At 36.6% G+C, this 23,205-nt stretch overlaps 1 protein-coding gene across 4 annotated transcripts in view; it reads right to left on the reverse strand.

Moving 5' to 3' along the window:
- The window catches only part of LOC131805592 (prominin-1-A-like), a 43,992-nt gene that overhangs the window by 14,917 nt on the left and 5,870 nt on the right, over positions 1-23,205 (reverse strand). For all 4 annotated transcript variants that reach the window (XM_059128925.1, XM_059128923.1, XM_059128924.1 and 1 more), the window contains exons 2-9: positions 9,295-9,460; positions 9,177-9,232; positions 8,885-9,111; positions 8,615-8,802; positions 8,318-8,413; positions 4,528-4,739; positions 2,625-2,781; positions 1,310-1,922 (exon numbers count right to left, since the gene is read on the reverse strand). In XM_059128925.1, the coding sequence (XP_058984908.1) occupies positions 1,310-1,922; positions 2,625-2,781; positions 4,528-4,739; positions 8,318-8,413; positions 8,615-8,802; positions 8,885-9,111; positions 9,177-9,232; positions 9,295-9,448 (1,703 nt within the window). In that variant the 5' untranslated portion in view covers positions 9,449-9,460. The remainder of the gene's footprint in view (positions 1-1,309; positions 1,923-2,624; positions 2,782-4,527; positions 4,740-8,317; positions 8,414-8,614; positions 8,803-8,884; positions 9,112-9,176; positions 9,233-9,294; positions 9,461-23,205) is intronic.

Consider the following 23,205-nt stretch of genomic DNA (forward strand, 5'->3'; position numbering starts at 1 on the left):
CTTAGGCTGCAGTATCTATTTCGAATTTCAAATACCAAATTTGAAGTAGTTCCGGTAAATAATGTCGCTAAAATCATTAAAATACCGAATATCGAGAGGTACCGTTATATGGGGGCTATACGAAGACGTGGACCTACATGGCTCATTTTCTCTCTTACCAAAATACCAAACTTGAAAGAATTCCGGTGAATAATGTCGCTAAAATCATCAAAATACCGAATATTGGGAGGTAATGTTATGTGGGGCCTATACGAAGACCTGGACCTGCACAGACAATTTTCTGTCTTAGGCTGTAGCATCCGTTACGAACTTCAAATACCAAATTTGAAACGATTCCGGTGAATAATGTCGCTAAAATCATCAAAATACTGAAAATAGGGAGGTACCATTATACGGGGGCTATACCAAAACGTGGATCTTCATTTCCCATTTTCAATACCAAAAGTCCTGCAGACATAATATACATTTGAGGAAATCATTTCGTTCGGAAGCTAGAATAATTTCCACAGACGGACAGGCGGATAGACGGACATCGCTAAATCGACATAGAATTTTGTGCTGATCAAGAATATATATACATTGTGGGGTCTAAAGTGTAACCTCCATACTATGGTGGAGGGTATAAAAACTTATGCAAGTGCGTGATAGCAAGAAATATGATATAAAGAAATACACATGGATAATAAAAGTGACAACACAAACAAAAAACGTATCGTGTGATGGCAGCAAAGGAATGAAGGGTGGACTAGTTCAAATTGTGGGCCAACTTCGAACTAGGTTACCCTAAATGCCTTTGTTGTTTAAAGGCATGTTTACATATAAGAATGGTAGAAGAATACAGGTAGTCGCATCGACACAGCTGCTAGGACAATGAACTGTCAAACCGATTTTGAAATTGAAAATCTTGAATGAGAAATTGAAATTTGTAAAAATTGTCAAAAAGTACATATCATTACAAACTCCGATTTGTGTCGTGTAAGAAAACATATAAAGATCAACTTATTTTTGACAAAACGCTTTAAATTTGACATTTTAATGTTCCCAAGCGTTGTTGCATCTACCTATACTCTTCTACCATGATAAATTCAGTGGATTTCAATTCTTAATTATAGTACGTTTACATACAACTATGTACTTATGAAACTTAAAGGTTAAACAATGATACAATATGGGAGGTATACTCATAAGTCACCAAAAAAAGAAACACTTACAAATTTCTAGCCCTTCTACTTCAACTTTAGAGTTTCTCTCAAGCTTTTAGGCCTTCAAGCTTACTTGAATACTCCAAAAAATAAAATAAAACACATACCTTATTGCCGAGGCTAAGCTAACATTGACAATTGGCCGATTCACCCCATCCGGACGTAAAAGCTCACCAATAATGCCCACCTCCGGTTCATGTTCATAAACATAACCAGGCTTATCGAATAACTTACCCAGCATATCATAGGCATTGTAGTTGTTGTTGTTGCTATTGGCATTATAGTCATACGGCGTTAGACCCGTTGTTGTATCCATGCGATTGACAACACTGACACCTGCATCATACAACGGTTTACACAGAAATACCTCGGCATTGCCGCCAATGGCCAGCGACAGTACGCCGTAAATGGTCAGACCAATACAGCTCAGACAAATGATAATAACCGCTATGAACAGTAAAACGCCGGCCTTAACATTGGATTCGCATAGAAAACAACAGTAGGCCATCAGCATAAAGATCAGTATCCAGACCACAGCCATGGCGGCCACCCAACCGGTGGTCCAATAGACATTGGACCAATCTTGCAGTTTTTCATATTGTGGCCTCACCGACTCCCAGACGCCTTCTAAACGGCCGAGCAGAACATTTATGGTTGCGGTTAACATTTGAGCATTTGTTGTGGTTCGATGGCGTATCGTTTCCAACTGTTGAAGGGTATCTGTGGGCGGGAGTAGAAAAGGAGGAGGAAAATGAGTTATTAGTTATGTGGGAAAATTAGAATTGAGGTGAGAATACATAAAATGTTTTTTTTTTTTGACTGGCTTAAGACATCGGTTGGCTTCTTTATAAAATAACATAGGAGCTTAGGGCCAAAATCGAACTAAGGCAACCTAAAACTCCTTTAATAAGGTATAGTTACATAAGAAGCTTGAAGTCATGGCTAGGCATATTTTGTGACATTTCACAAAGGGATTACAGAGCCGCTAAAATCCTGCCGTCGTTTTCCATTATAATTTGACATTAACATGCCTAGCCATGGCTTCAAGTTTTTATGTACTTGCACCCTTACTCTATGAAAAAGGCAGTCGACGCCAGCCAGTCAAAAAATAGTTTTATGTATTCTCACCTTTAAGATTGAATGCTCAAGAAATTTTATATGAACCCGATGGGCTAGAAATTATTAACGAGATTAATAGAGTGTTTACACACAAAATATTTATCCGGGTTAATTGTAATAATTGACCAAATTGAATATTTTCATTGTGATTGGTCAATTATTAGTGTTAACCTGGATAAAGATTTATATGTAAACGTACTTTAAGTTTATTAACGGGATTTAACAGACAATCAGCTGATCTTGTTAAACGACTTAATAAAAGAGAATAAAGAGGCGAATTCACATTGACTCGCTTCAACTTACAATTCCTTTCGTAGGCCGTATCCATTTTCACTTGCTGCGGAAAATTACTAAACACCGAACGTGACATTCCAACTTCGGAGGTTAAATTCTTAACCGTTGCACCAAATTCAATTTCACCCAAGTAACGCATTCGAAATATGGTTTGATCCTCTTGTAGCTGAAAATATAAACAAAAAGAAGTCATAAAAACGATTAAATTAAGTGTTAACTAGTCAACTATTCAAAACTGATAACAGAATAAATGCTTGGCTTATATTTTGCGTTTCAATAAATAAAAAAAAAAAAACACGAAAAAAAGTCCCTCCTTTTTTCTCTATTTCTGTTGACGAGGAAAATCGTTCTTTCACACAACACAAAAGACCAACTAGGCAGACACTTTCCTCGTTAGGCCTTTAATAGGTCCAAAAACGATGCAAATTTCCCTCTCTTCCTAAGAGTTTGCGTTTCCTACGTTTATTTCATTTTTACCATAAACGCACCTATAGATCCCTAAAATTTCTACAGAGCTGCATTTTCGCACTAATTAATTTTATAGCTGGCCAAACTGGAATTTTACACATGAGCCGACAATTTTGCGTATCCGAATCAGTTTTTTTTATGTCAGGACCATGGTAGAAGAAGACAGGTAGTTGCATTGACACAGCTGCTGGGACAATAAAATGTCAGAATTGAAATTTTTGGATGAAAAATTATTCAAATTTGCAAAAATGGGTAAAAAAGGCATATCGTAACAACCTCCGATAGACTAATATAGGAAAGCATCTACTTATTTTTGAAGAAACATAAAAAAATTACATATTCATGTTCCCCAGCGTTGATGCATCTACCTTTATTCTTCTACCATGGCCAGAACGACTTTGGAGAATTGCTGCTGGTTTTTTTTAAATGAAATTAAAAAAAAATATTATTAAATTTCTGGATTAGTCCATGGTAAAATTAAGAAGTTACCGTCATTTCAAATAAGACTATCCATCTCTGCATTTTCTGTGATTTCCCTTGTCAAATTTCACCGAATGAAAAAAACAGGTTCCCATCTCTGATTTCTGTGTACACAATGGATTTATAAATATAAATTTTGGCAATGAGTTGCTGTCAAATGAATAATTTTGAAAAAAATAGCTCGACTTGACCTTTTTAATTCTACCATGACTGGCTTATGCCATCGGCTGGCCTTTCCGGAAAAGAAAACAGGAGCGTGGTACTAAAATCGAACTAAGTCAACCTAAAACTCCTTTGTTCCTTTACGAAGAACCCAGCCAATGACTTAAGCCAGTCAATAAAGCGTTTTATGTATTCTCACCTTAAGGCGCAAAATCTGCGTCGCAGCATTAAGGGATAAAAAATGATTCTGCGTCAAATCCAACTTTTAAAAGACAACGGCGTCAGAATATCAGACTTCCTTTGGAATCCTTTTATATTTGACATTTGCAAAGCCAGAAAAGTAGGTGAGGCACTGGCGTTTTTAGCGCATTAAACAGATGGCGAAAATGACAACAACAAAACTGTATTACGGCACGGACTTCCAAATAATTTTAATTTCCGGGGTCAACACAAAACTATGTAACAACGCCCCAAATGTTTATTCTGTCTTGGCTTCAACTTCAAGTATCCATCCCTGAGCATTATTTTTCTTAGCCAATTGGCACTCAATCATATACCACACTCACGCTCACACACATACATTCATCCGCATAAAATTCCAATATTTGTAATAAGGAAATGATAACAATCACACACACAGACAAGCACACCCACTATATACTCAAGAAGACGACACACATTTGACCAAGACACCCAGGACAAAGAAATCTCCTTAGAAATTTCATATATATTTCCCAGTTTTTTTTCCAATGTGTTTACATTGACAATAATCCAATCAATATTTTTTTTTTTATTTTCTTACCGTTTTCAAAGCATCAATAATACCATTCTCCTCAAAACTCCTTATACGCAGCGTATCGCATAGCGGTCGATCTCGGTATGTGCACTGGCGTTGCAACACAGACAATTGTATTTGTAATTCTTCCATGCGAGCCGAAGCCTCTTGGGAAATTTTCAAGGCTCGTCCAACGGTCTCTTGTAGCATTAGGACACGATAAATAAGTTCGGCATTGGCTGTAAGAGGAATGGGAATGACAAAAAATAATAGTAATAATATGACAGGATGTGAAATATGAAGATTAAATTAGGAGAGATATATATTAAATGTCGGCAACATAGTCGGCTTAAAACATCAATAACTCAATAATAAAGGAATTTTGGCCAAAATAAGAAAATTAAATTAATTAAGTTGATAAGGCATTTATATATGTAGTGTTCAATTTTCAATATGTTGCAATAAGAAAGCAAACAATACAAACATATTTTATGTGGCTCTATTGAGAATGACGGTCAATTATCACTCTTTAGATCCCTATTACACATTAGCAATTTTTCGATCTATAGATCCCACAGTGTTTACGATCAGTTTATTATACATATTTTATGTGGCTTTGTTGAGAATGACGGCCACTTATCACTCTTTAAACCCCCATTACACATTAGCGATTTTTCGATCTATAGATCCCACAATGTTTATGCTCAGTTTATTATCCAAGTTACAAGACTTTAATTAGGGAAAATACTACAGTAAAAGAAACTAAAATTACAGTTATAAAAATATCTCCAATCAAATACCTAGATTATCTTCCCGAATAAACTGTTTCTGAAAAATGGTTTTGTCAACTTGCCCCTCTTTGAAGAGTGAATATTTTCTGCCCCCTTTTCACACACCATTTGGTAAATTTTAAAAACAATTTCTACTACTCAGCACCAGTATATTTTTAATACCTACAACCATTCTGGCATGTCATACCATTATAAATAATGACTCAAAGTATACGGTTATATTATTATTATTATCGTTTTTGAAGGTTATTGCGAGTAAAATGTTTGAAGGTATAAATCTGTTTTGTGTTCGATAAGTGGGTCAAACACAATTTGTAATTTTGTTTTTGTATTGGGAAAATGTTATTCGAAAACATGGATAATAATTGCTATACTTTTATTTTTCAATGTTATAGGTTTTTTCCCTTTTCTAATAATAATTTATGGAGTTTTCTAATGTGAACAGTGGGTAAGAGGTGATAAAAAATGGGGACTTAATTTAAAAGAAGAATAGGAAGGTATATTTTGGAGGCGGAAAAAATTATATGTCTATAGAAGAAGTCATGGAACAATCATCATCTAAATGAGTTGTCAAAACACTTATTGTGAATTGAATCAAAGTACGTAAGATAAATAAACAGAAAACATAACGTAAACAAAATTTGACATTTCGTCTGAGAATAGCTGGTCTAAAGGTGAGAATACATAAAACGATTTTCTGACTGGCTTAAGTCATCGGTTGGCTTCTTCGTAGAGAAACATAGGAGTTTTAGGTTGATTTAGTTCGATTTTGGGCCTATGCTCCTTTGTACTTTCCCAAAGAAGCCAGCCGATGACATAAGCCAGAAAAGCGTTTTATGTATTCTCACCCCATCGCATTACTATTGCGCCATTTAAAATTAAATAATGTCGTGCATCGATTTAAAAGCCCTCTACCGTGCATCGATTTAAAAGCCCCTCTATTTAGGACCTCTATTCCCACAAATTCTTTTGAGGGCATTGTGAATGCCTTTTTTCCTATAAACCCTATTAGAACGTCTTCTATTCCTAGAAAATCTTTAGAATGTATTAAAGTTCTTCTTAAAGTCTTTTATTTCTAGAGGATCAATAAAGGGTCATAAAAGAATTTTTGCCCTTCGTCTTTTCTAGGCTATTTAGATGCTTGAGAAGCCTATATATCTATGTAAATCCTATAGGAGATTATCTTTGATCAGAGGTCTTTTTAGCGTCTTCTTGGGAAAGACGACCAAAAAAGACTTTTAGGAAGTTACCAATCCATAAAAGATCTCCTTTTCATAGCAGTCCTTCCGGAGGTCTTGAAAAATGTAATGAAAATGGTGGGTTAATATCGATCTGTAAATCCCTTCTGTACATAGGTAATTTTCGATCTATTGAACCCTAAAGCTGTGCTACTTTTCTAATGACGTGACTTGAAAATTAAATGAAAATAAATCGATCCATAAAATACCTCACTCCTTTTAAAATAATTTTATAATCCGAAAAAGTCCTTCGAAGGCTCTTCTAGATGGTATAAAAAAGTGATGGAATATCACCCTTATTTATATCCCTTCTAAACATTGTCAATTTTCCATCTAAAGATCCCTTAATGCTCAAGCAGTGTTTGCTATTCTAATGACGAGACTTGACAATTGAATGAAAATAAATCAATCCATAAAATACCTCCTTCTTTCCATGGAAAAAATGATTTTATAATCCGGAGATGTCCTTCGAAGGCTCTTCTAGATGGTTTAGTAGAAACAGTGGAAGATCATCTATATTTACATCCTTTCCATACATTGCCAGTTTTCGATCTATCGATCCCTTAATGTTTAAGCTGTGTTTAATATTCTAATGACGTGATTTAAAAATTATATGAAAATAAATCAATTCATAAAATACCTCCTTCTTTTCATGATAGTTCTTACAAAATGATTTTATAATCCTGAGGAGCCACAAAAGACAGGTCTTCAATGCATTGCATTGCATAAATTGCAATGGTGGCTTAATATCACTCCTAATTATGCATAGGCAATTTTCGATCCATCGATCCCTTAATGTTTAAACTGTATTTAATATTCCAATGACACGGCTTGAAAATTGAATGAAAATAAATCAATCCATGGAAGTCCTTACAAAATGATTTTATAATCCCGAGAAGTTCTTCGAAGGCTCTCCTAGATGGTTTTGTGGAAATAGTGGAAGATCATCTATATTTATATACATTGGCAATTTTCGATCTATCGATCCCTTAATGTTTAAGCTGTGTTTAATACTCTAAGATGCTTAAAAATTAAGATAGAAAAGAATTGAAATTGTCTTTTTTTAAATAACTTTTTTAAGAGAGAAGAAGACTTATGCAGATAGGAGATAACATTTTCATGTACAGAAGTCCTTTATGTGGTCTAATGGTCTTCTAAAAGGTAATGTGTATGGAAAATAACTATCGATCTTTAAATCCCGCAATTCGGTAATTTTTCGATTTACAGACCCCTTAATCTTTAAGCTCTGTTCACTATTCACATGAGAGACTTTAAATTAAATTGGAAAATAAGTAGAATGGCATATTTTAGGGATTATTTTTTTAAAAAAAACCTTCCTCTACATCATGACATGGCTTCATATTAAATAGAAAAAAGTAGGATGGCATGTTTTATTTATTTTTTGGGAAACCTCTCCCAAAGAATACCTGAAGATAGCCTATTATTTAAAAAAGTCTTAAAAAAAGAATTGTATATCCACAAAAATATGTGGAAGGCCTCTTAAATATCTTAGAAAGAAAGAAATGGAAAGAAATAACTTTTTAGACTTGTTTTTATAAAATCTTCTCTTTCTCTCTCTCTTTAACAAAAAAAAAACTTCTAGGCCTTTTTAAGCAGAAAAAAAGTGTTCAAAAATATTGAAAATATATTGTCCTAAATTTTGGATCTCTGACCAGTGTTCCCAGGTCTCTTCTACCAACTTGGCTTGGCTATTATTTTGTTGCTTTGTCTCTCCAATCCCATAAAGAAAAAAACTTTCTTATTTTCGTTTTTTTTCTTCTGACTTACCCAGGCTTAAGGTTGCCAAGGAATCATAGGCCAACTCAATGCCAGTGTGTGCTGAAATTTCCGCTTGAATTGGTTCACCAAGTAAGACATCCACATCTAAAATTGAAAAAAAAATGGAGGATATAAAAATTGCAACCAAAATAAAGAAATGGCAATAAATGAATGATGGCATGAAAACACGAAAACTTGGCCATAAGAAAATTTATGGGCCATGTGATGGCCAAGAATGCCACGAACAAATAACCACGAATTAATGTGGCAAAAATGATGCAAAGGAGGGAGGAGGCGGCAGCTAACCTTCCAAATCCTTGACAACCTTTTCCACCGAAACATGAAAGCCGTTATCAAGTTTATGTTTGATTTGTAAATGGGTGTCTTTCAGGAATACCTCCATGTCGTGCACGGTGGACTTGATCATTTCGGGTGTCATTTCCACGGTGCTGGCCAAACGGCTGTTGGCATAAAAGATGCACAAATCGCTTAAGCTGGAAAGAGGCAGAGAGAGAGAGAGAACAAAAGCTGTATCAATGGTAACTCGTGTTTATGTCCCTTAGGTTTAAACCCCACCTTAACAATATGAAAACTATCCACAGTGTGGTAATGGATGCACTTTTACGACACATTAAACCATCTTCGAGGGATTCGTTCATGCGGGCAGCATTGCGGGCAAATTCTTCATCATCGCCCGGCTGGCGACTGCAGCAGCACCAACAGCAGGTGGCCAATATGGGTACCACGGCCAAGATCATAAATATGCTCATCAGGGCTATGAAACCGGATTCCACTTTTATGGCCTATAAAGGGGAAATTATGCATTTGTAAGCCATGGGGTTTCCCTGAGTTCCGTAGTGATACTTACATTTAGGCCAAACTCAAATAGGGTTAAATTTGAGTGTAGCAGGTGTCTAACTTGTCCTTGAAATTGAAAAGAGTATTAATTTTTTGAATAATTTATTTATCTGTTAGTTTTCACTTACCTAACGGCAACTCATTGGGTGTTATCACCCCCATAAACTGACTGACTAACGTAAAGAGCATGGACCCACTGCTAATATCCATACCCGGTATGGTATAGGAATAATATGTCCCTGTGGTCGTTGTGGCTGCGGGCAGTGTTTCATTGTCAATCATTTTTAAAAAGTTCTGAAAGTCAATTGGAAAATTTAATTTTAATTGCAGATGTTAGAAAGGGGCGTATGAGTAATGACAGCAATTATACGCCTAATGGTACCATTGAGTAAAAAATAATTAATATTGAATATATTCCGTGGAAAATCATTGAGCTTGGTGGCGAATGAAAAAAAAAATTGGCGAAGATTTTTTAGACCCCACAAAGCATATATATTTTCTTGATCAGCATAAAATTCTACGTCGATTTTGCGATGTCCGTTCATTTGTCTGGCTGTGGAAATCACTCTAGCTTCCGAACGAAATAAAGTCGATTGATAAAATTTTACTCAAATGTATATTATGTCTGCAGGACTTTTGGAATTAAAAATGGACCATGTAGGTCCATGTTTTGGTATAGCCCCCATATAACTTTACCTCCCTATTTTCGGTATTTTAATGATTTTAGCGACATTATTCACCAGAATTGTTTCTAATTTGGTATTTGAAGTTCCTAATGGATACTACAGCCTACGACAGAAAATTGTCTGTGTAGGTCCACGTCTTCGTATAGCCCCCATATAACGGTAACTCCCGATATTCGGTATTGTGGTGATTTAAGCGACATTATTCAGCGGAAATGTTTCAAATTTGGTATTTGAAGTCCGTAATGGATACTACAGCCTATGACAGAAAATTGTCTGTGCAGGTCCACGTCTTCATATAGCCCCCATATATCGGTACCTCCCGATATTCGGTACTTTGATGATTTTAGCAAAACTTTTCACCGGAATTTTTGTGAATTCGGCATTTGAAGTTCGTGTGGAGGGTATTCATAGTTCGGCCCGCCGAACTTGCAGCTGTTTTACTTGTTTTTTTAAAAAAAAAACAATATTTCCAAAAAAGCAAAAAAAATATTTGTTATTTTATTTGAACTTCCCTTTATTTTGTCCAATTTTTCATTGGGATTGAGGCCAATTCTTAAAAATATTTAAATTGCTGGTCAATCCATAAAAGGCCTCCTATATTCCTACTCTCCATAGATATTTGTCTTTCTATAAACCCCTTAATGTTAAAGCTCTGCTTACTAGAATTTTGAAATATCTCTCCTAAACATAGGCAATTTTCAATCAATAAAAGGAATTCTCCTATCAATAGGATTGTACCTGTATTCTTCTACCATGGTCTATGGTAAACAAGTTCTGCGAAAGGTCTTTTACGAAATGATTTTCCCCTAGAGAAGTCCCTCGAAAGCTATAAACTATAAGTCTTAAGATCCCTGCTATTTATTTTTTTAAACAAATTAAAATCGTCCGACTATAGAAACTTTCAAAAATGAACTCACCTGCTTATAGAAGTCCCTCACGAAGACTCATGAACACAGAAAACAATCTTTCCATGCACAGAAGTCTTTGGAATGGTCTAATGTTTTTTTTGAGGGAAGTGGGAATGGTGGACAACTATCTATCTATTGATCCCTAACGTATCGAAATTTTTAGATCTATAGTCCCCTTAATGTTTAAGTTGTGTTTACTAAGTAAATAACAAGGCTTGCAAAAACTAGAATGGAGTTTCTTAGAAAGCCTTTTTGGAAAAGAAAATCTTTGAAAGGTTTTCCTTTCTAAAAAATGCATCAAGACGATTTGCTACATATCATAACCCCAGATAACAACATTTTAAAAAAAGTTCTTACCACATTGTCTGAAAGTTATAAAGGTGAGAATACATAAAACGTTTTTATTTTTTGACTGGCTTCTTCGTTGAGCAACAAAGGAGTTTTAGGTTGACTTAGTTCGATATTGTTCCACCGCTCCTTTATTCTTTTCCAAAGAAGCCAGCCAATGATTTAAGCCTGCCAAAAAAGTGTTTTATGTATTCTCACCTTAATGCTGACAACATTCACCCTCCATTCGATCAATATCTAATCTCTCATCGAATATTGCTATTAATTACAAAATCACAATCAATTTATATAATTCATTTTAGTATTCGGTCAGTTTTAATGCCAGCTGGTGTCGGTTAACAAAATTTCCATTTGAAATCAGTTTAATTTGACACTTAATTTTGCTGCCCAACGATATTTGAGATTATGGTTTATCGATTGGCTAACCAATTAAATTGAATTAATCTGTCTTTAGCCGCACTCAGAAACACTCACATTCGCACACACCAAAACACACATACGAACTTATTACACTTGCAATTTAATAAGGTGGTTAAACGAGGGGAGTTAGGTAAATGGGGGGAATGTTATTAGGATTTGATATCATAAAATGATATCTAGAGGTGATAACCTAGGGGGGGTTTTGAAAAAGTGTGGACTTTTATAATTAGAAGACCTTTAAATGGATTCTAGAACTTGCAGTTGGTGTGAGGATTTGGTGAGAATACATAAAACGCTTTTTGGCTAGCTTAAGTCATCGGTTGGCCAAGTCAACCTAAAACTCCAAAACAATTGTTGAGCCATTTGCAGACACAAATTGCTGACTTGACAAATAGCTCTTCCTTTGGCTCAAGAATGAAGGTGGGAATACATAAAGTGCTTATCCATTCATGGAAGGCCTTTGGAGGCCTTCAATTGAAAACTTTTCGGAAAATCTTATCTTTGTTGAGGGGGTTTGAAGGCTTTCTGACCACAGAAAAGTGGTATAAAACTTTTTTAAGTTCTCCCTTCCTAAAGAACCAAAAGGGGGTTATTTTCCTTAAAAGATCTATTGGAGATATTCTTTTAGTTGAGGAATTTTGAAGAACTTTATCCAGAAAAGTGATAGAAGATTTTTTGAAGTTCTCCCTTCCAATAGGAACTATTGGGGGATATTTTCCTTAGAAGACCATTATAGTGTTCCTAAACGATGTATGATTTAATGTGAACTACCCTATCATTTAGTGTGAACTTCCCTACTACTGATCATTTGTAGAACAGCTGATTAACATCTGTAGTTTTACCGTCTCGACCGATTTTTGTAAAGTAAAAATCAAGCTCTTTAGATAAGATGGCATAAAGCGCTTATTTGACTGACTTAAGTCATCGGCTGGCTTCATTCGGCTGAGAAGACCTTCTGGACTTCCATGAGAAGACCTCCTTCTGGTCTTCTATGAGAAGACCCCCTTCGTCTATGAGAAGAAGGTCTTCTCATAGACGACCAGAAGAAGGCCGTTAGATCTTTGCTCTCCTATGCAAGACCGTCTGGTCTTCTATGAGAAGACCTTCTTCTGGTCGTCTATGAGAAGACCTTCTGGACTTCCATGAGAAGACCTCCTTCTGGTCTTCTATGAGAAGACCCCCTTCTGTTCGTCTATGAAAAGACTTTCTTCTGGTCTTTTATAAGAGAGAAGGTCTTCGGGTCTTCTATGAGAAGATCTTCTATGAGAAGACCTTCTGGTCTTCTATGAGAAGAACTTCTGGTCTTCTATGAAAAGTCATCCTTTTGGTCTTCTATAAGAAGACCTTTTGGCCTCCTATGAGAAGACCTTCTAGTCTTCTTTGAGAAGACCTTCTGGTCTGCTTTGAGAAGATCTTCTGGTCTTCTTTGAGAAGATCTTCTGGTCTTCTTTGAGAAAACCTTTTGGTCTGCTATGAAAAGACTTTCTTCTGGTCTTCTATCAAAAATATTCTTGGTCTTCTATGAAAAGACCTTTTGGTCTCCTATTAGAAGACCTCTTGGTCTTCCATGAGAATACCTTGTGATCTTCAAATGACTTTCACTTTAATTTTTTGATGTATTTTCCCCGAAATTAATTCCCTTAAATTTCCCACTCGTCCTTCCCAATTAGCGCAAAAGAAAACAAATGCAATTAAATTGCGATAAAAATAACAAAACCCAACAACCATCAACGAGAGATATGATTCGAATTCAATTAGTAATTTTTGAAGTTACTCCACAACCACTGACGCCAAGTGCTGTGACACGCACAACAGACAGACAGACACGGACAGCCCACCGCCTAACAAAATGGAAAATGAATTTTGCGGTTTTTGTGGTCAGCGCCACGCAAATAACACTAAATAAAATGCTCGCCGGACAATATGCAATAGAGTAAATTGTTGGTGTCCAATTCAGGATCCTATCCCACCGCTCTCCTTCTACTCTCTACATAATTGCTTATTTACGTTATCCGCTAAATGGCATATTTTTGCGGGTAGTCAGCTTTAGAAAATTAATTAATATTTACTTAAATGAACTGTTATTTTTCGTGAAATTGTTGTAAAAGCTGGCGAATGAGTTTTCCACCGGGCCGAGGCAAATTATCCAAAAAATGTCAAAAGCCAAAAATGTTTGGCATTAGAAATTCTGTGCTGAATTTGAAAGGTGAAATTAAACAGAACACAGACGATATGTAATTGGTTAACCAATAATAAAACAAAATTGGGCACAATAGTTTAATTTGCTTGTGGCTCATTAGGAAAATAATTTGTTGGGTTGACATAATTTAAAAAAGATGCCCTGCATTCGAATTTTCAAAAAAAAAAAAAAAAACGATGTTACTACGATAACCGATTTTTATGGCATCGATAAAGATATGAGCGATAAAGTGAGCGCTCCCACACAAAACAAAATAATGAAGAGTAAACTTTGTAAAAACTCCCACTCCTCGAGCACTCCCATTCCGGACATGGTCAGATTAACTATAGCAAGAAGTGCCCCAAAGAAGTCTTGTGGCATCGATAAGGTACCTGATATTGCTCGTTAAAGAAGCTGCTGAAGCGATTATCCTTTTCCTCACAATATTGTTGAAATCACTGTCTCAACTTCTGCTATTTCCCAATAGCCTCGAAAGAGGCACTAGTTATACCAATTATACCTAAGCCCGTTGCAGATGCATACCTAAGTTAGACAAGCTATAGACCAATATTCTTGTTATCGCCCTTAGGAATGCAGTTTGAACACTTCCTACTGAGCCGAACCAAATGGATCATTTAAGAGAGAAGGATATTAAGTCTCTGCCAATTCGGATACACGGCAAAACACTCTACAATTCATGCTCTAGCAGCCTTTACAATATACGTCACGGATGGTTTTAAGATCTAAATGGGGACAATCGCAATTGGTCTGGACTTCACCAAATCCTTTGATACAGCATGGCAACATGTCATTATATACAAAATGCAATCGTTTGGATTCGTAGGACAAATCTGTGGCATGGTAGCAAGTTTCTTCCAGGCTAGAGGTTTTCGGGTTAGAGTTACTGACATTAAATTTGGCTAGAGTTTTTTGGGTTAGAGTTGACGACCAACCTTCTGGCAACGACCATTAATTCATTGAACCAGACATTGGTCGGATCGCAAATATCCAGAATGCAACCGAAGAAGTCTTGTGGCATCGATACATAATATACAAAATACAATCGTTTGAATTCGATGGACAAACCTGTCGCATCGTAGCATGCTTTCTCCAGGATAGAGTCTTTCGGGTTAGGGTTGATGACAAACTGTCTGAGCATCGACATAGTACTTCCGTTAATTTTTTGAACCAGAAATGGTCGGATCGACAATAGCATGAATGGAACTTGTGGCATCGATACATAATATACGAAATACCATTGTTTGCATTCGATGGACAAACCTGTCGCACGGTAGCAAGCTTTCTCCAGGATAGAGTCTTTCGGGTTAGGGTAAATGACAAACTGTCTGAGCAACGACTGTTCAAAGTGCGAGGTTTCTCATAGTTCACTGCTGGGATCGGTCCTTGTAAAACATCCTCTAGGAGGATTACTGCTAATGTACGCCGATGACATTTTATTGGCGCTACGAGTTGGCTTCAGGAGCACAGTGGAAAGAAGAACAAGTGCGAACATGAGTAGGCCCCAAAACTTCTTCAAGAAATGAAACTAAACCTCAACGTTGGTCAACAGTCAACAGAAGAGATCTGGAGAAATGTTACTACGATCAATGTTGATGACCAACTAATTGGAACTTTCGATGGGCTGAAATACCTGTAAATCATCTTGCACAAAAGATTCGACTTCTGCCGTCACACGGACTATGTGCTGTCGAAAACCAAAAAGTTTAATTACGCATACCAGAGCCTATTCCGGATGCGAGAAGGATGTCCCCGAATGTAAAACTACTTATCATGATAGCTGGCCCATAATAACTTATGCCTTTGCCGCTCAGGCTGACAAATCTTCGGCTCAAATGGAAAGAATAAAGCTGGGAATACATAAAGCGCTTATCTGGCTGGCTTAAGTCATCGGCTGGCTTCTTCGGAAATGAATAAAGGAGCCTAGGGCCAAAATCGAACTAAGTCAACCTAAACCTCCTTTGTTCATCTACGAAGAAGCCAGCCGATGACTTAAGCCAGCCAAATATGCTCTTTATGTATTTCCAGCCTAAGGATATGGGAAAGAAGGATCTTGGCATTTTGTTTAGGAATGGGACCCACAATTGCTGACAATGGAATTTACAGACGACCGGTTAACAGGAACATCTATAAATCTATACGTATCAGCTGGATAGATGTCGTCTTAATAAGGAATGCGCTTAATTTCCTAGAAAAAAGCCAAGGTTTGAAATAACCCCTGAACTATCAAGAGGAACTAATCAGAACTAATCAAAACTTAAAACTAAGCGACGAAACAGTGCTCTACGACGATGATAGGTTAATGTACTACCATCGTGAGTATCACAGATTTGCCGTAGACTGTGAGGTTGCCTAAAACGCAACTCAGTAAAAATATAATTGTTTTTAGTTTAGGATGGTATATCTTCGGCTCAAATGGAAAGAATAAGGATATGGCAAAGAAGGATCTTGGCACCGTGTTTAGGAATAAGGCCAAACAAATGATGACAATGGAATTTTCAGACGACCGCCCAACTATAAGCCGGATAGATGATGGGGAATGCGCTTAATTTCCTAGAAAGAATGCAAGACGTACAAAATATAAATTTTTTTTGGAATACCAAGAGGAACTCCCCAACATATAAAGACGGAGGCATCGGCCACCCGCAGCTCTACTAAAACTATACAACGATGCCGTGCTCTAAGATGATGTTCGCTTAATGTACTACCATCGTAAGTATCACAGATTTGAAGACAGGTGCTGAATCTGTCTACAACACTGTAACCAAATTCAGACTGCTGTCATTTCTAAGCCACTCGTTCGACAGCCGGAAAAAATATTCCAGTGACAGCTCATTATATTGTTTACAAGGGTACAAAAGCATTTTGGTGAGAATTTTCCAGGAAAAAAGTTATTCGTGATGGAATTCAAGCGTGATTTCTTTATATTTGGCTGGAAAACCACAAGTGGCTATCGTTAGAGCACTCCAGCATTTAAATGGGAATAAATCTTTTGTATCTCGTACCGTGATACTGGTAGCGTAGCCCGACGTCAAGGAAGTGGACATAAGAAAACCGAAACAGCAAATCAACAGAAATGGTTCGTAAAGTAATGGAGCGACTTGATCGAAATCCGCGTCACAGTGGCCGAAAAATGGCTCGTGAGCTGAACAATATATCGCAATATTCCATTCGGCAAATATTTGAAAAATAAGCTTGGGGTAAAGCCATTGAAATTCCAAAAAGTGCAAGAACTTACAGCGCAACAGAAAGAAAATAGACTCAAAAGAGCTAAAGAGTTGGTTCGTTTGGCCGATAGTGGTGAACTGTCGAATTTGGTTTTCTCCGACGATGAGAAAACCTTCGCTGTCTAGCAGTTTGTAACAAACAAAATAATCCGCTCGTGTTTACTTGCCAAAGAGGTCAGGTCAGTCGAAAATTTGCACCTTCGGTTGGCCACCAGAACTCAAGCGCAGGCCATGTTGAGGGTGTGGGCTGCCATATCAGCCGATGGTCGTTCCCCGCACGTATTAATCGATCGTGGCGTCAGAATAAATGCCGAATATTATGGCGAAAATACTTTCGAGGGTGTATCAAAGACTTGGACACGCAAACATTTTGGCAGCAGAGCTTGGACATTCCAAGAGGACTCAGCACCATCGCACTCAGCACGCCACCGCCACCCAAGAATGGTTACAAAATGAGGTTTCTCGCTTCATTTCCAGTGCACAATGGCCACCAAAATTTCCGGATACCAATCCGTTGGACTATTTTGTCTGGAGTATTTTGGAAAGCAAGGTCCTAAAAAAATCAACATTTCGATCACTTTAAGCAAGCGCTTCGCCGAAAATGGGCCAAAATACCGCAGAGCATCATTCGGCCAGCCTGTGACGGTTTCATTGGCCGTTCGAAGGCCATAATTCGTGCCAAAGGTGACCAGTTCGAAGAAATCTAAACTTATTCTAAAAGTTGGAGATATTTCCGACATTTTTTGCTCCAATTCAATAAAATTTAAAAAAAAAAAAGTAAAAATAATGGCGTGTGAATTTGTTGCAGATTTTTTATCTCACCCTGTATGTTTCTATTATTTATTTGTATAATTTTTTGCTTATTTATTCCTCGAGATATATAGTATTTTTATATTACTCTCTTATCCTTTGTTTCTTTGCATTTGTGCGTTCGTGTTATATCCTTGAATTTACCATTGAAATTTGTATTTTTTTTTGTTTTTGGTTTTTTGATATTGGCCAGTTTTTACATTTAATTCCATTAACAAGCATGAATAGACATGAATGGCGACGAGCATGACATATGTTAGACGATTGTCATTTGCCCAGTTTGACTGGTGTTTGGTGATGGCGATTTTGGCGTTGAAAGCAAATTTCCAAATAATTTCACAATTGCCTATCAATGACGTCGTAGATTTAGTGGGGCTCAAAAGCGGCTATTTGGCGCTGCTTGTCTGTCTGTCTGCCTGTCCATTTGGCTTTTAATTTCACTGACCTTTTGGTTGTGCTTCGTTTTTGTTTGGTTTGGTCAAAGGCAGACGGGCGTTAAAACATTGTTTTGTAATTCTGTTTCTGTCGTCGTTTTGTTTTCGGCTAAGTGTGTCAAGTCAAGTGCTGAGTCCAAAGGAAGGCTGTGCTAAGTTCTGCTGCTGCTGCTGTCTGCAACATTTACAATTCTCAACATTTTTTCTTTTTTTTGAATTCAAATCGTTGCATGAACATTTATTTTGAAGGTGACAAAGCACAAAAATCTCTTTGACATTCATTTGAAATGGAATACATTCATGTCAAGGACAAGCGTGAGCGTGTTCATACAAGCACATACATGTGTTTGTATGTATTTACAACAGCATTTGTAGAAATTCAAATATAAAAAACACGCCATGACTTTGATTAAATATTAATTATGTGAGTGCGTGAGTGCATGTCTACAATTTAATGGGAAGACATTGAGATCCTAATGAGCAGGCGTTGCCACCGAGAGTATTTGGGGGCGGAGAGAAAACTCTTGAAGAGAATTTAAAAAGTGGAATGAAAAAAAAACAGCAATGGGAATAATTTAAGTGTAAAAAATAATTTTTACATACTTTTGAGTCCGGTTGAGGCCCTGGGAAAATCTTGCAATAAACAATAAATATTCTAAAATTACATATTTCCCTGCCGCCATAAAATATCGCATGTGAACAATTCGGTGATCTTGTGTGCTAAGACGGACAAGAGAGAGATAAAAAAGATTGTGAGATACAAAGGTTGTGTGTGGTAAAAAAGGTTGCTGTTGTTGGTTGAGGCTGCTCTCAGTAGATGTACAAGACCACTTGAATGAAATGACAAGCAGCCGTCTGCAATGTTCTCCATTCAATATAAGAATAGATAAGAATAATTTTGTGGCTACGTTTATGTTAAGTTATATAAGTTTCAGTAGTACTTAAAGAACATATTTTTTAAATAAAAACTAGAATTGAAATTACACCCTAACGTAGTGGTCGTGCTTCTTTGTCACTTTCTACTTTGATCCTTCGGGGCAGGATCTAGAATAGAATTAACAACCGAAGAGGGAGATTGGATTCCGTTTTAATTATTAATAACATTGCTCTGGTCCTTCGAGCCGGATATAAAAGACCAATGTCAATTAGAAAAGGATCCAACTTCACTTTTCGGTTTTCAATTATATTCTACATCCGGCTCGAAGGACCAGACCAATGTTAGTAATGAGAACGGTATCTAATCTCTCTCTCTCTCTTCGATTGTCAATTCTATTCTCTATTCGGCTCGAGTGGAGCAATGTAAAATGAGAAAGGAAACACGACCGCTTCGTTAGGTTGTAATTTCGATTCTAGGTCTCTTTATCCAGAATTTGGTCTTTGGACGTCTGGAATATCCAAAATTAATTTCCTCGATTAGTTATAGACTAATGGCGCCACGGGAGCTCTAAAACATGGGTTTTAAGAAACATTTTTTTTAAACGGCCATCGAAGCTATAAATCGAGGAGTTTTAAGAATATTTTCTAAAGACAATCGAAGCTTTAACATGTGGTTTGGAGCTTTCAAAAGGTAGTCTATAAGGATATCTTTAGAATTGAATCTATACCCAAATGATGCTGTTGTGTTCTTTTCTCCCCTTCGTACACTTTCAAGGGACCATTAAAGATGAAAACGTGGATTTTCTCACAACATATTCTAAGGGCTATCGACCTTCGGTTGGCCACCAGAACTCAAGCACCGGCCATGGTAATGGTGTGGGCCGCCATTACAGCCGATGATCGCTCTCCGCTTGTATTAATCGACCATGGCATCAGAATAAATGCCGAATATTATCGCGAAAATATTCTGGAGGGTGTATTAAAGCCTGGGCACGCAAACATTTCCGCAGATCTTGGGCATTCCAACAGAATGGTTACAAAATGAGGTTCCTCGCTTTATTTCCAGAGCAAATTAAAAAAAAAAATGTAAAATTTATGGCCTTTGACTTTGTTGCAGTTTTTTATCTCACCCTGTATACTTATGCTAATGCAAGATCTGCTCCTCACCACAAAGGGTCACAATTTCCAATACTTATAGCTGTCATAACTTTACGAAATAATTCGGCGATTCTTTACAACTTGTTATATCTAAATATGTATCTTAACCATAAATCCGATATGAATATGTAATTTATCGGAATTTATGAATTCGGATGCAAATGTTTCCGATTTTCTTCAAATTTTGCCCATACCAATATTTTTACCTGTATTAGATGAAGTATTAAAATAAAATACTTCGTTCCGCTATATCTGGCACCACCTCACGCATATTTCCACATTTTCCAAAAATTTGCACATATCTCATATAAAGTGTAGGAAGTAGTCGATATAGTCCAAATCTGACACGTTGTATTATTTTCTTAGATCAGATGCGAGGTGGTCAATATTGGCCAACAGCTTCGGAAGTTCCCCCATAAGGAAGGGTCTTCAGTTTGACCCTTCCCCTTCAGTTCCCCAGCCTTGAGTAGTGATTATTCAAACTCATCTGTCAGCAAAACCGACTGATACTATTACTGATACATGTTTAAATCTTAAAATTGCTTCCCTAATTTTCTATATTAAAACAATAACCCAATTTCATGCACAAAATCCTTGCTAATATTACGGCATCGACAAATATCTCTGTCTGACCTTGAAACGCACAAATTTTCTGATTCATTTATCAATTAACCACACCCACGCTGGATAAAAACACAAAAATAAAAACTGTGTCTGGTCTGCAAACTCATTGCATATTCATTAATCAATTAAGCCATGGAAAAAAAGAGAAACAAAAACAAAACAAACGATTCAGTTAGAATTCATTTTCAATTTTACCTTGAACTCCAAGCGGTCGTTTGAATATCAAATGTCTTTGCATTTAATTTTAGACAAAATCTATTTATCATTTGGTGTTTCATTCAGAGACTGAAGGAGGAGAAACAAAAAAGAACAAACTGCTATCAAACGCACCATAGACCAACATAACAACATTAATTTATTTTTTCATACGCACCATGGACCATGCATTCACACATATATATATACATACACAGGCATTCATTCACCTTAAATACGTACCCATGTTGCTCTAACTCTCTCGCACACCCACCCACACCCACCACCCTCATGACGACAATAAAGTCCCCCACCTCAAAGAAAAATCACTGTTGCTTTTTTGCTCTTTGTTTGAACATGCAACAATTTGAAGGTAAACATTTACCCCTCACTCATTCACACACGCACTTTCTCTCTCTCTGCCCACACAAACCAATGAGGCTCACCCAGAGCAAGGTGCTATTAATTTTATTTACCAACAATCAATTGTTTCTAATTTGGCCGACAATTTTCGTTTAGATCCAAAAAAAAAAGTAGCAACAAAAATTGTTGCCAAACAATGGCCGTGTTATAACCCTAACCCACTCTCTGGTGTTTAGCCTTGTCGTTGTTGTTTTTTTTTCTTCTTCTTGTATTTGCTCTGTGGCTGGGGAGAATGACCTCCTAAATGGGTGCTCATATTTTTTGTTGTTGTTAATATGTGTAAGAGAATTTATAATCTCCTCACTCACATGGTGGGAAACCGTATAAGTTATCGAGACGAAAGGCAAAGAGGGAGAGAGAGAGAGTGTATATTAGTTAGAAACAGAGATGGAAAGGGGAATGAATGAATTCCTTGTGGTGGAAAGTCATAATCAAGGTATTTTCTTTATATAAAAATAAGAGAAAGGCCTTGGGAAGATGGTTTTTTGATCTTTGGTAGATAGAAGGCATCATTTGCCACTTCTATCAACCTTCTTTAAGCCTTTTATATAAACACATCATTGTAGCTATAGAAGAATTTAAGAAGTATTCTTATTATCTGACTATAAAGTCTTATTATCTGACAGAAGAAATTTTAAAGATGTGCTGCCGTCCATAGGCCCTTATTGGCACTTTCCACTGAAAGATGGTCTTTATAGTTAAAAGACTTCAGCTATGAAGTCTTCTCTAGGTGCAATGTCGTTTTTTTTAGCAAGAATGTCTTCCAGAGAGAAAAAGAGAGAGTTTTTTATTCGGGCCTTAAATAGGTCGACCTTTTGGTTTCTATTTTATCGCATATCTCTTCTACTGAGAAAAAAGGAGAGTAGAGTTTTATTCCATACAAATAATCTGTATTTTTTTTTTCTGAATAAAACGCCTTTTCTATATATGGATATTTCATATCCATGTCTTTAGTAGGTAAAACTAAGCGATCGTCTAGAGATATATTTCATTTTAAGCATGCATAAAATGAAATATATCTCTAGACGATCGCTTAGTTTTACCTACTAAAGACATGGATATGAAATATCCATATATAGAAAAGGCGTTTTATTCAGAAAAAAAAAAAATACAGATTATTTGTATGGAATAAAACTCTACTCTCCTTTTTTCTCAGTAGAAGAGATATGCGATAAAATAGAAACCAAAAGGTCGACCTATTTAAGGCCCGAATAAAAAAACTCTCTCTTTTTCTCTCTGGAAGACATTCTTGCTAAAAAAAACGACATTGCACCTAGAGAAGACTTCATAGCTGAAGTCTTTTAACTATAAAGACCATCTTTCAGTGGAAAGTGCCAATAAGGGCCTATGGACGGCAGCACATCTTTAAAATTTCTTCTGTCAGATAATAAGACTTTATAGTCAGATAATAAGAATACTTCTTAAATTCTTCTATAGCTACAATGATGTGTTTATATAAAAGGCTTAAAGAAGGTTGATAGAAGTGGCAAATGATGCCTTCTATCTACCAAAGATCAAAAAACCATCTTTTCTCTAAAGAAAAATAAACAAGGGTTCTCTCTGTTGAAAAGAGAGAGAGAGAGAGAGAGAGGGCAAGGAAAGAACTTCTGACCATAGAAGACCTGAAGAAGGTATCAAAGACATGCACTTTCTTCTAGAAACCCCAGACAAGGTGTCCTAACTGAAATATAGACTTTATGTAGAAAATGATTGCTACCCACAGAAGGCCACAA

Source organism: Musca domestica, unplaced genomic scaffold (assembly GCF_030504385.1).
Source record: "Musca domestica strain aabys unplaced genomic scaffold, Musca_domestica.polishedcontigs.V.1.1 58, whole genome shotgun sequence".
NCBI lineage: Eukaryota > Metazoa > Arthropoda > Insecta > Diptera > Muscidae > Musca > Musca domestica.